General features: G+C 37.1%; 1 protein-coding gene across 2 annotated transcripts; it reads left to right on the top strand.

Annotated features, from left to right (window-relative positions):
• The first annotated feature begins 1,688 nt into the window (after window positions 1-1,688).
• slmapb (sarcolemma associated protein b) lies at window positions 1,689-13,040 on the top strand. 2 transcript variants are annotated; one of them, XM_056246392.1, is made up of 10 exons: window positions 1,690-1,782; window positions 2,161-2,223; window positions 3,752-3,877; window positions 4,123-4,197; window positions 4,279-4,584; window positions 5,387-5,582; window positions 10,393-10,552; window positions 10,739-10,873; window positions 11,726-11,813; window positions 12,221-12,310. In XM_056246392.1, the coding sequence occupies exons 2-9, from the start codon at window positions 2,172-2,174 to the stop codon at window positions 11,807-11,809; spliced, it is 1,134 nt and encodes a 377-aa protein (XP_056102367.1). In that variant the 5' UTR covers window positions 1,690-1,782; window positions 2,161-2,171; the 3' UTR covers window positions 11,810-11,813; window positions 12,221-12,310. The 2 variants fall into 2 exon arrangements, with proteins under 2 accessions (XP_056102368.1, XP_056102367.1); XM_056246393.1 differs by lacking the exon at window positions 11,726-11,813 and having other exon boundaries at window positions 1,689-1,782; window positions 12,221-13,040.
• The last annotated feature ends 303 nt before the right edge of the window (window positions 13,041-13,343 follow it).

Here is a 13,343-nt window from a genome sequence, read left to right as displayed (position 1 = left end):
AAATATAATAAAATAATAATAGCCTACTGATCATAATAGGCTAATCATTTAAAAGGCAGTGTATGCTGTTGAAGACATTGTCGGTTTAACGTACAGATCTTGTTAAAACCATCTAGCATAAAATGTTGTTTCAATGTTTTTTTCATAGTTGAAACAACAAATGACATTATTTCAACCACATTTCAGTGTTGAAGGTCAGTCATGTGCTGACATGCAAAAAAATTTTTTATGTATTTATATGCGTTATATGTAACGTTTTTAACCTTAAAAGTGAATATGAATATTAAGTTAGAGAGGATAAAAGAGAAAGAGAAATAGTCTTAATCTTCTTAATCTAGCCTAGAAAACACTGAATTATTCAGGCACCCATAATACCCATTTTTAGATCCAAATCTTGGACAAACGCAGCTTCTTTTTGTTGTCATTAAAAGCTGTAGATCTTACATCGCAGAGATTTATGACCATGACTCATCCCTTTTAAGGATTCAAGGTTATCGTGATGGCACTGGACAAGGTGACTTCAATATTTTCTGCTGGTGATGGTGTGTGATTTTTCTCAGTCTATCTTGTGCGGTCAGAACTTACATGGGCAAGAACTATGAATGAGACAGGTTTGCTCTATCACCATGACAACAAAGGAAAGATCCATACAAACTCTGAGCATGGCAAACTCTCTTACTTCCACATCAGTAGCCTTGGTTGGTCAAATTGAGAAAAAGAAAACATAATGATTTCATAGAGATATTTAAAGAGATGGCACTGGAAATGCAATGCTTATGTGTAATGTAACAGTATCCATAGTTTTATATAAATCTACATCTAATGTCCTGTTTAGGTAAATTATAAAACTGCACAACAAGGTTGCACGTTTTTATAGGCAGCAGGCCTATAATAAAGTAAACAGCAATGCAATGATGATATGTTCAAATATGCAAATGTGAGACTTCCATTCTAAAAGTTTTAAATATCCCACAGGCAATTTAAAAGAATGTCACTTACCATGATCAAGTATTTTAGCGGCAGATATTGTTTATCAAAGATTTTGAGACTTGGAAATGTAAAATTTGAGAATCCAGCACACAAAATCAGCCATATGTTTACATCTGGAGAAACAAACAAATAAATAAACAAATAAGTGACCACAAACCATTACTGGCAAGAAATGCAAGCATTTCTTTTAGAGGTCATGGTGTATTTTGCATGTTTTCTATCGACGAGACACCTTCAAATTATCGGTTTGGCAGTCAAAGTGATTGACATTTTGACATCCAACAGATAATATAGTTTACTGAAATCACAGTGCTTTGGTTGGCACTGATGCAAGCACGAATGATCACTATTGTCAACAGTTTTTACACAAGAGAAGCCCTAACGAGTGAAACAATGGGCCTGAGTGTATTCTACCATGCAGCTGCAGCCTCTCTTTAGATGCCTCAGGACGCTTGTATGCCCATGTGAGCGAGACCTCCAGACCATCACCTGCGGGGGGAGGGGGTCACAAGAAGGGGCCTACAAATAATTTCCACAAAGAAAATGACCCCTCAGAGTTCAATATACTTCAGCAGCTCTCTTATAGCGTAATCTGCATCATCTCCACTCTACCGTGTCTGCCTTGTTTTGTCAAGGAAACCCCCAGATAAGATATTTAGATGCGTCGGTGTCCCCCGCCCTTCAGAATGGATTCGTCCAGTTCTCATCACCAGAGCGAATCGATAGTTAAAGAAGCCTGAATATTGCAGCTCTATTTCGGCACCGACAGAACGTGACATCACGAGTTTACAGGTAATGGCATCTGTTTTTAGTCCTCAGACTTAAGTAAAGGCGATGAGTAGTCTTCCTAATTGATACAATGATGCTAAGCTGTATTATATAACGGGCATGACGTTATGTTTTGAGCTATAATTTGACGTTTAAAACGGGAAAAGATTAAGGCTTGTGTTTATTTTCTCACAGTTCTGTTGCCTTTTTTTTGGAAAACTGTAATTTATTTTAGTTCTCCGCCTCATTAACTAGCTGAGTCATAATTGGCATCACCTGGAAATTCATATTAACATTTCTTTACTATTCAATCAAATATCTAAACTTGGATATCTAAAAAAAATGTCTAAAGTTCATATTTTAAAGTGGTATTAACGTAATTGCTCTCGTGCTCTGTCACAGTGGGGAAAACAATGGAGGAGCAGAAGCTGAAAGATCCTATTAATAAAGTGTCTTTGATCAAAGGTAAAAACACTTTATTGCTATTGAGTTTTTAATTGTTATTTGCTGAAGAATTCAGAACCAAAATATAGTGCTGTACTGTCCCTATAAGTATTCATTTAGAGGATATTAAACCTTGTTTTTTTATTATTATACTTCGAGTATGTCATGGTACTGTGTCTAAAATAATGGTTGTTTGACTCACTGGGTATAAAGCTTTATTGAGTTACTTGTGAGCAATTCGTTTATTTCATTCTCTTTGATATATTTTTGTAAAAAAATATTGCATTCATTAATTTAAAAATAATGCATTTTTATTAAGTTTAACATGGAAAAATGACAGACCGTGAGGAATAAAATGTTTAGTTTCAGTGAAATTTCTGTAAACTATGCATTTTATATGTCTGTCTGTAACTAAATACCTCAGAACTGCTCATCAGCAGTTCAAGCGTAATGAATAAAACCTTTTGTTCTGAACAAGCGATTTTACAAATAATTTTATTATGCCCAAATGTAATCATGCATGGCAGTGTTTTGTTATCATTAGTTGCGATGGGACAGTTTCCAGCCTCTGCTAATACTTTCTGCTTATACTAGTGTTTTCAGAAGATATTTTGGTCTGACTGTGTCTTCCTTTTCCACACACTCACAAATAAATTAGGCCAAAGCATTTCAATGTGCCCTGGTACTCTGCTGAGAGATTGAGTTTTTGATGCGGAATGGCATCCATAAACATTACCCACCGCAGAACCTCATGAAACGTTAATGCCTTCGTCCTCTCTGCTCTTAGCCGCCTGCACAGGATTTCAGTATATTTTAGCTTAGTCATCCAAGGCATGTGAAGTACAATTTTTTGGAATTATGTTTCTCTGATTGCAATGATATGTCCTCGATATGCCCATTTATGGTATACACCCTTGAGTTTGTAAGATGAGGTCATATTTTTCTGGAGCATTTGATAAGATGGCCTGGTTTTCAGCAAGAGGAGCAGGTTTGTTTCTAAGTTTAGGCAAACTAAATTGCAGCCAGTAAACTGTAACATTTGCAGAGCAACGAATCTTTATTTAAAGGTTAAATCTTCATGAATGTTTTCTCAAAGAAGTTCAAAAACTTTTCTGATTTATTGTGAAATGGCATTGTATAACATTAGAACCTTTCAAACATTTATTCAAATGGCAGCTTTATTGAAACCCCAGCCATCCTTTTTGCAGATCCCAGTTTAAACCCTACTGATGACATTATGTTTTTAGGATGGATCTATTCTGAGTAAAGTTATTAATTCATGGAATAGACCCATTTTCTGACCTCCAGGGAAATTACCATGCGATTCATTCTGATTTAATTAACCTTTGGAGACTGGGTTTGCACTTCGTCAGAGGGCAGAAGAATCCGGCTAAGTCGAAATGCAACTCATTGATGCTGATACAGAGATAAAGACACAGATCACCCATTAACTGTTGATGAAAGAGTGATTCTCTGACAGCAGAGTACCATAATAGTGTCTAATTATGCATTTAATAGTTCCCATTAGATAATGTAATCATTTATCCAGATGAGCTGAGCAGGAGCACTGTGGAGGCCAGTGAGTCTGAGAAGGTCATCCAGCGCCTGAACCAGGAACTGCAGGAGGCCAATGAACAGGCCAACTCGGGCAAACACAAGTGTGGCGAACTCCAAGGTAAGCTCACACAGATTACTCTCTAATGTCTTATACATTAGGATATGAGAGACCAAACTGATCCTAAAACAGCACTGAACTTTGTAAAATGCATGATTAAATAATAATAAATATTAAATTACACATGATGATGATGATGATGATGATTATTTGGATATTTGAGTAAGCCTGTGAACATTTGAAATGATTTGTAATGGCAGTCATGCTCAATAGGTCCCCCTGATGGCTTGTGCTGTGTATTACAGGTCTATTGGAGGAGGAGAAAAAAGCCAATAAGCAGCAGGCAGAGGAGTCAGCAAAACAGATAAAGGTCTTGCAGAGTAAGTGAAGGAGGGTGTGTATGTCTTAAGTTTTTATTACTCAACAATGTATTATACCAAATTGTCTACATGTGTATTCAGCTCAGCTCCAGAAGCAGCAGGATGACATGGAGAATCTCAGGGATCAGAAGGACAGCGTGGTCTTCAGCATGAGACAGGAGGCGCACGCAGCTCAGGAGGAAGTGCAGGTGTTGCGCCGCACTATGGAGAAAACGGCTGCCGAGCGAGAGCATGAGGTCAGCGCGCTGAAGGGGAACTTGGCGACGCTAACTTCTGAGCTGGAGAAATGGCAGTTGGCCGCAAACAAGTACGAGCGTGAGCTTGACAGTGTACAGGCCAGTCAACAACAGCAGAACCAGCAGAGAGACAGAGCTGCCAAACAGCAAGGTACCCACAACCCCACACACCTCTCCCCTCACAGATGATTGGACCGGCCTACAGAATTTTAAACCGGCTTCATTTAATTGCTAAAAATCATGAAATTATGTGAGAACGTCAACACTTCTCATCCATGTGTTTTTCTAAACCAAAATGCAAATTCATTAATATTTATACTTCCATTTTGAACATTTTTTTATTATGTTGTTGTTAAAAATAATAATACATAAATAAATGACTGTACATTTAAATACAAAAAATCCATACCTCTTAAATTGTATGACATCAAATTAGCATGAACAAATCTGAATATTTCTGATGTTGTTATAATAATAGTAATACAAATTATGTAAACATTATTATGCATTGGTTAAAGTGTTCATTTTAAAAGGTTATTTCCTTGAAAAATAAATGATACAAATTTAGAGGAAAAATAATATTAAAATGAAATCAAATAAAAATCACATAACATTAGCCTCGCCAGGCTAAATTCCTGTATTTTGCCCCCAATTAAATTAAGGCTTTTTTTATGTTTTTTGCACATTTATTATCTATTAGAGGAACTTGTCCTCTTTTCCCAGAAACCTGATGAATGAGGAAAATAATGTGTTTGTGGAGGTTACAAATCAAGCCCTAGGTCCATCAAACAACAGTTACAGCAGTGTTTGCAGTAATCCGACAGATATTCTAAAGATGACTCGCATTTCTCACATCACTTCCACCGTTGTGTGTGTGTGTGTGTGTGCTATATCTGTGATTTGTGTTCATGTCTTTGGGTATGTTTTTAATTGTGTGTGTGTGTGTGACGCAGCGAGCGAGCTGGAGCGGCTGCAGAAGGACTGTGAGAGCCTGAGGAGGGAGTGTGTGTCTCTGAGGTCAGAGAGAGAGCATCTGGCTGATAAACAGCAGAAAGAGAAGATCAGCCTGCAGAGTGAGAGCAACACCCTGCGCTCAGAGAAAGAACAGCTAATGAAGAAACAACAGCAGCTGGAGAAAGAGCTGGACAGGTCTGTATTAAGCGGTGTCAGCTACAGCTAAACGTGAAGTGTGCCATTGCCGTGCCACTAGAAGTACCAAATGTAATTCCAAATTGTTTTCAAACTAATACCCCCCCCCTAAACTCATGCTATTGGTTGAGTCAGTGTTGCTGTGTCAAGATGCCTAAAGACACCTTTTTTTTTTAAGCCGCAATGTTTAAAGTTCTCAGGGAAATTAAAGGTGTAGTTCAGCCAAAAATGAAAATTTTCATTATTTACTCGGCCTTTTGTGTGAGTAACAGACTGAAATTTGTGATGAAAACTGTGTTGCAAGTTTGATGTCATTAAAGGTGCATTTTTTTTTTGTTATGCAGTTTGAAAGTCTCCTCATATCCTGATAGCAATCACTATGTTAAGTGGTCTAAATGTATTTTTATAAATATATATCGTCTGTGGAAGGCGTAGGACCATAAAATGTTCGTTCAATCATTGCATTCGGTCCGAATGAAAGGATAGATGTGTTCCCTATCAGTCAACGTGTGTTTACATTCCACTGCGCAGGCAGCCTGTTCATGCAGACATCATACGTCATCAGCGCGTTTCACGTATGCTGTGTGCATTCAGAGTGAGAATGGCAGGCAAACAGTTGTTTACATTTGTTATTGTAGTACTGTTACTCACTATACTGTAAAGTTTTCTCGCCGGTGAATGACGCATGATGTAATCCAATAAAATTGTCTTGCTCCTGGTCTGTGCGCGCTCATGTTTTGGAGGCGTGCTTTGGATGACGATTTGCAGATCGTATGGTTTCAATGCTTGCAACAACATGTTTGGAACAACATGAGAGTGAGTAAAGAGTGACAGAATTTTCAGTTTTGGTTGAACTATCCTTATAAGCTTACTTCTAGTTAAATATCAGCATTTAAACATGAAAAAATGGCACACTTCACTAGGACAATATCAGTTTTGGGGTTTTAATCGATCTTCATTTTGATTAACCAATATCGTTTCTTAAATCCCAATATCAGTCTTTTAGTCTATGCTTTTTTCTGATGATGCATGAAAAAAATACACCAAACATTATTTGTAGTGCACCTTGTAACTTTGTGCTTTATTAATTTTGATATGAAACAAAGTCTCAGCTTTCAAATTCTGTCATTTGAATAATTTTTTTTTTTAGGTGTTCAAGCACGAAGTGCTGAAAACCTATTGTAATTGCTATTTGAAAAAAAAAAAAAACCTAAAACGCATCGTGCAGCCCAAACCGTAAGGCCTAGAGACTTGAAACCTGGCCAGGTGCTAGGGCCTCAGTTTGGGGAGAACCTATCAGAGTATGACCCTGATTGGCCCATAGGTGGCGCTACAGCAACCAAAAGTACTAAATTGCCCATAACTCATCGACCGTATGACCTAGAATCAAGTTCCTTGGCTCAAGACGGACAAGATGTATATCTCGGATTCTCGATTTGAGCAAAAAAAAATTTGTTATGGACAATTTTGTCCAAAACCTACTTTTGCGAACTAGTCTCTGGTTTTTTGCCTGATCGGAACCAGACCGGTCTAGGACAATTCTATGGAATCTCTAGATCAATAATTATCAAAAAAAAGTTGAACTTTGCCCTTTGGTTCACTGTAACAGGGTCATTTAGTAAAGGGGGCGTGTCAAAATACACTCAAAAGCCTATAAATCATAAATGAAAACTCAGAACTTCACAAAAATTGATGAGCATATGTGTCATACCATGGTGAGGAAGCATGCAAAGTTTCATGGAGATCGGACCATAGGTGGCGCTATAACTGTTAAAAAGCTTTAAAACCATACATTTCCTATGGTAAATTGCCTGTATTGGCTGTAAATTGTCTTTTCCATCTATGATCGTATACTTTTCATATCATAATGTTTAAAACCAGTGCAGTACAATTCTCTGGACTCTCTACATCAATAATTATCAGAAAAGGTTGAACTTCTTCATTTGAATGGCTATAATAGTGTAAATTGGATGGCTGTAACATTTTGGATGGCTATAACAGCCAATAAGTGGTATTTTACTGCCCCCTGCTGTCATTTCATCATACTACTCCCTAATATTGTTATATATAATTGAAATGTAGACTTTATTAAATCATTATTTTAACATTTACAATCACATTTTGTCCAAATTCATCTATTGGAGTATTATGGACTGCATTTATTTATTTTATTTATTACTATTTACAATTGTGTCACAGGAAGGCTAAAATACGAAAGTATAACGCTGGGCCACGCCCCCCAAGTACAAATTCACTCATAACTCGAAAACAGAAAGTCTCTGCACGCTAGGTAAGGTTCTCTCGGGGTTCTTGATCCAAATCTATCGTCACGGGGCTCGGGAACGCCCCCCGCGACGAATTCTTAGTTAATGTTAACTAATGTAGTTAACATTAACTAAGAATGAACAATACTCCTTCAGCATTTGTTAATCTTTGTTAATGTTAATTTCAACATTTACAAATACTTTATTAAAATCTTGTTAACATTAGTTAATGCACTGTGAACTAACATGAACTAACAATGAACAGCTGGATTTGTATTAACTAATGTTAACAAAGATGAACAAAAACAGTAACAAATGTGTTGCTCATGGTTCATGTTAATTAATACATTAACTACTGTTTAATAAATGAACCTTATTGTAAAGTGTTACCGACATTTTTAATCTTTTTTATCAGCTTTCAGCATTGGCTAACAAACAAACGCTTAAAGCTATTTTTTTATTAGTTTTAATATAGTTTTATATTATTACATCACAAAGAAATATGTTAAATGCATGCTTATACACCATTAAAAGAGATTTTCACAATAACATATCCCGTGTGTGTGTGTGTAAGCATATGTCTACATATGAATGCAAAAGCACTTGTGTGACCAGCAGAGGGCAGTAGAAGACCACTTATTGGCTCACTTTCATTTTGACACACTTGATTGGGGATGGGAATTGACAAGAATTTAACAATTCCAATTCCATTATCGATATTGCTTCTCGATTCGATTCCTTATTGATTCTCTTATCGATTCTCATTGGGTGAGGGAATAAGTACAAATTTGTTTGTTTGTATTAACTTATTGAACTTATAACTTATTTTGTTTGTTAATTATTAACTCGCTGACACAGCGCAGAGTATTAGGGGTGTGAACCTACAATGGTCTCACGGTTCGGTTCGATTACGATTATCATGTTATCGATTCAGTTCAATTTGATATCTCGATGCATTACATGCACTGCATCCTCAATTTTACTTCAAAAGTGATGTGTGTGTGCGTGCGCGTGTTCACCCGTTCGTGAAGTCGCAGTGACAGAAACAGTGACATTCCAGTTTAAGTTGTGTGTGCGCGCGCGCGTCTCATATGAGTATGTGCCTGGAGAGTTTTGCGCATCTCGTGTGTGTAGAGTTTGCATGTATGCGTGAGCGACTTTAGGTGTGTCGTTGTGCATTTCATATGTATTTGTTTGAGCATTCAGCAGTATACATGTATGTTTGACTACTTAGTATACGTGTATATGCAAGTGTTTCATATATGTGTGCGTGAATGAAGTTTGATTTAAGCCCTAGACGGCACCTCATATATTCTCGTCTTTTCGCATGAAATATAACCAAACGAGCGCTTCTGCCTCGATGTTATGTTTGATGCGTTCTGAATCAAAATAACGCAGCGCGTGTGTGACGTTATGACACATTTGCAACGAGCGGAACCGATAAGCGGAATCGTTAAGCAGGCATACTAACGGTTCCAGGGAATTGGTTAACTGGGCACCGGTTCTGAAGAAGAAACATGGTAAATCATTGTAAACAATACTATTACATGGTGTATCATGGCAAATCATGCTATAATCCTGCGGTAAATCATTCTAGAATGTGGTATATCATGGTAAATCATCCTATAACATGGTAAATCATGCTAGAATCATATTAAATCATACTAGAATATGTTCAATTGTGGTAAATCATGCTAGAACAGGGTAAATAATGGTGAATCATACTAGAACTTGGTATATCATGGTAAACAATTTTAAATCATGCTAGATTCATGGTAAATCATACTGGAACATTGTAAATAATGAAAAATAACACTGAAATGTGATATATCATGGTAAATCATGCTAAAACATGGTATATTCCACCTATGATCTCAGTGGTTAGATGCTTGCTATATAAAACTTAATGTATTTTGATGCTTTTGTGCTTAACGGCCTTAAAGGCCTTAACTGCTTGAACACCGCTAAATGCTGCTTGCAGCTTTAATTATAATTGTGGTTTTTACGCTCTTTAATGTGGCATGACAGATCACTGTAGAGATTTATGTTTGAATAAATCTGTCATGAAAAAAGTTAGGACCAAATGTTTTTCAACTAAGAATTAGACTGGAAACATACTTGAATCATTAAGAAGTTGGTTTAAAACTGCCTTGTGTGCAATTTCATTGTGCGTATACAACTCTGTTACTGTTTGAGTGATTATTATATCTAAAAATAAATGGCAATTGAATTTGGACTGTTCATTTTAACATTTAATATTTTAGAAATTTACCAATTGACAGTATATTGTAGTTTTGCAGCTGGTTTCCCCTTTAAGATAAATGGACATACTGTACCTGATGTATATCCAAATGAATCAATATTGAATTTAATCAAATCAGAATCAACTGAAATCTAGTGCTTCTGACTCGAAAATTAATCGAATCGTTATATCTTTTTCAATACACAGCCTTACACTTCATTTTTAAATTGGAAAAATATCCTTTTGCAGACTTGTGATGTAATGATGTAATCGATCTGCAATCTGAACCTGCATTCTGCCTCAGCTCCAAGAAACAGACCACAAGCCTGAGCAACACGGTCAAGACCCTGGAGAAGACGCAGGTGGACATGGAGAAACGGCTGAGCGTCCTGCAGGAGGAACACCAGAGAGACACTAGCCAGCTGGAGCAAGGCAATAGCAGGATCAAAGAACTGCAGAAAGAGGTTATTCCCACCATAGTTGAGAATGAAAGTAGAACTGCCTGAGACTCATTAGCAGGCATGTCACAAAAGAGCTCTGCACCTAAAAAAAGCCCTGGCCCCTGGATGCACAGTGTGTGTGTGTGTGTGTGTTATTGACTAGGCTCATTGCTCCTTATGAAAGGTTTCTACTCTCTTTTTCTTTCTCAGTATGAGGAGATCCAGTCAGAGCTGTCAGGCCTCAGGGAGAAGTATGAGAATGTAGAGGAGGAGAAAGGCTCCATCAGTCTAGAGCTGCAGCAGAGCCAAGAGCGCCTGAGGCTTCTGCAGGACAAAGACAACTATGTGAGTTTTCAATCCATGTAACGCTTATGTTCAACAACAGGGGCACTGACAATAGGGACAGTTCAAGAGGAAAGCGTTGTTTGTCCTTGAAATCAGAGATGAAAAATATAGCACCGTTTGTTTGACAATAAACTTCCACATTTGTTTCAACATTTTGTATAGCCTAAAGATGAAGTGTGTAATTTCTGTGGCCAATAACAACACCAAACTGTTTCCAATAAGGCTATCCAGGCTCCAAAACACTCACTATAAAAAGAGTAAATAAAATGTTGCAATATGCAGTTTTCACCTCAGTGGAAATGCATAAGGTTTTTTCCCCTCAAAATTCCATGTGACGACATAAAATACATGCTGAATATTTCTCGAACATGCCACCAAAACAAAAATGAGGAAGGAAGTGTCTTAATATTTTTGTGACAGTTTCATGTGTGAATCAAATATTTTATTTTATTTTTACAGTAACTTAAGAACAAAATTCTTCAACGTTTTAATTATTAAATTGTTAATTTATTTCTATAAAATAATATTAAATAATTCCAAATTTCCAGGCTGATAACCCACTGTGAGATGGCAAAGGGTTGCTGCATCAACCCACGCCATTGACAGACAGGGGGTACTGTCCCACACCTACAGCATCGGTTTAACCAAAAGTTGACGTGTCGCATTTAAACAAACTGTGGCGTTTTCTCTGCACATTGAACTGGGAAAGGGGAAGGGTTTTAACAATGAAAGAATTACACGCTTCACCTTTTGATTTCCTTTTCTTGATGATAGTAAAATTTACCAGTCCAATAATAGCGCACATAAACATAAGACAGTCATTCAGTAATATCCCTCCCTTCCCTCCTTTAGCTGTCTTTATTGCAGCCCATCCTAGCCGTAGCCATCGGCCTTGTCCTGGCTTTGCTGTATTGGTGCTTGGGCCCATTGTGGTAGAAAGGTACACAGTGCTCCTGTCCCGTCTCATTCCTCTGCTTAAGCATCCATCATCCTCAGGGCTATGCATGACCACTAAACAGTTCTCTGCTTAAGCTACAAAATGCTGTCCGGTCGTTTGCAAAATGCTTCCGTTTCCCTACTACAGGTCCGCTTTGTATTATAAGATGCACACTAACAAGTGTTTCTGACGAACTCCATTTTGTAGGGTGTAGTTTTCCAGCGTAGCTCTGAGGCATCCCGGCTCTCTTTGTCCTGCACCGTGTGTATTCTGCTGTCCTTGTCTGTGTGCCGTCCTTGTGGCTTTTGTGTCCCCTTCTCGGCTCATGTGCATCCTTGATTGTAAACATGTTCTGATTGGTGATGAGGTGCTACAGATGATGTCATCTCTTGTCATGTTTGTTTTTGCAGGGAAAATGGATCAGGTGGATGCCTGTTGCCGCTGTAACCATTGCTGTGACGGGGTATTTGCTTTCAAAGACCTCAAAATGAACAACGTGATGAACCAGTAACAAGCGCACACACCGTGACATTCATACCTAGTCAATCTTTCTCAGACATGTTAACATTTGTGTCCTTTTAGTCTGTGTGGTGTTAGTTTGAGTAAAAAGTGTTTAAATGCAACTTTCTACTCGCATACCGACGGCCTTAGAATAATATCATCACAACATTCCCTCAGTTGCACCATACATATATATTTTAAATTTGACATTGTGTATGCATAGCATTTGAAGTATCTGGCTAATAACAGGTATTTTATTGAACACTGTTGCTTTGCCAAACAAACACTTAGAGAATTGCCTTAAATAACATACAGTAGCATCAAATAAACAAACGTTTATACCTTCCATGAGAAGTGATTGAGAATTGCAAATCCCACTGCAATAACAGATTCGAGACATGATGCATCCATTTAAGTTTTAATACATTCTGTGGCTTAAAGGCCTAAATCCGCCATGTAATGTGTATGTCCTTGCACCTTATACAAAGCCATTAGTAATTAGTCTATGCACTGTTCTTTGTGATAAGAATTTGACGTATTATTATTATTATTAATGATGATGATGATGAAAATAATCACTGTTCACTTAGGACATTAGAGAGCTATTTTGTCCTAAAGAGACTTATAATATAGTGTTTATGATTTATGTTTATTATTACTTGTACAGAGATTTAAGGAAAAGCTACCTGATCTAACAAACATGCAATTCCAATAAATAAATGTAGTTCAGCCATGTTAAGTCCCTGTTTTTTTGTTGTTGTTGTAAATCCTTATGCATATCAGATGAATTTCATTTCGATTTTTTACAACAGGGTCAGTTTGTTAACATTAGCTAATGTATTAGGTACCATTAATTAGCAATAAACATTTTTTACAGCATATACCGTATTCACCTAGGTTCATGTAATATGTTTGTTCAAAATACATTTTTATACCTCATATAAAGCTTTATATACTTTTTATAGCAAAACATTTTTTAATCAGTTGACCTTGCAATATACAATTTGACCATAGTCTAATTCACAAACAAAT

This window comes from Rhinichthys klamathensis, unplaced genomic scaffold (assembly GCF_029890125.1).
Source record: "Rhinichthys klamathensis goyatoka isolate OS25496 unplaced genomic scaffold, OSU_Roscu_1.1 h1tg000037l_1, whole genome shotgun sequence".
Taxonomy (NCBI): Eukaryota; Metazoa; Chordata; class Actinopteri; order Cypriniformes; family Leuciscidae; genus Rhinichthys; species Rhinichthys klamathensis.
This window is presented reverse-complemented; position numbering and strand designations above follow the sequence as displayed.

Excerpts from the sequence above, each read along its gene's own strand:
- slmapb (XM_056246392.1), top strand. The coding sequence starts at position 2,172 with ATGGAGGAGCAGAAGCTGAAAGATCCTATTAATAAAGTGTCTTTGATC. Across the intron at positions 2,224-3,751 it reads TAAAGTGTCTTTGATCAAAG|ATGAGCTGAGCAGGAGCACT; the intron begins GTAAAAACACTT and ends TCATTTATCCAG. Across the intron at positions 10,874-11,725 it reads TGCAGGACAAAGACAACTAT|CTGTCTTTATTGCAGCCCAT; the intron begins GTGAGTTTTCAA and ends TCCCTCCTTTAG.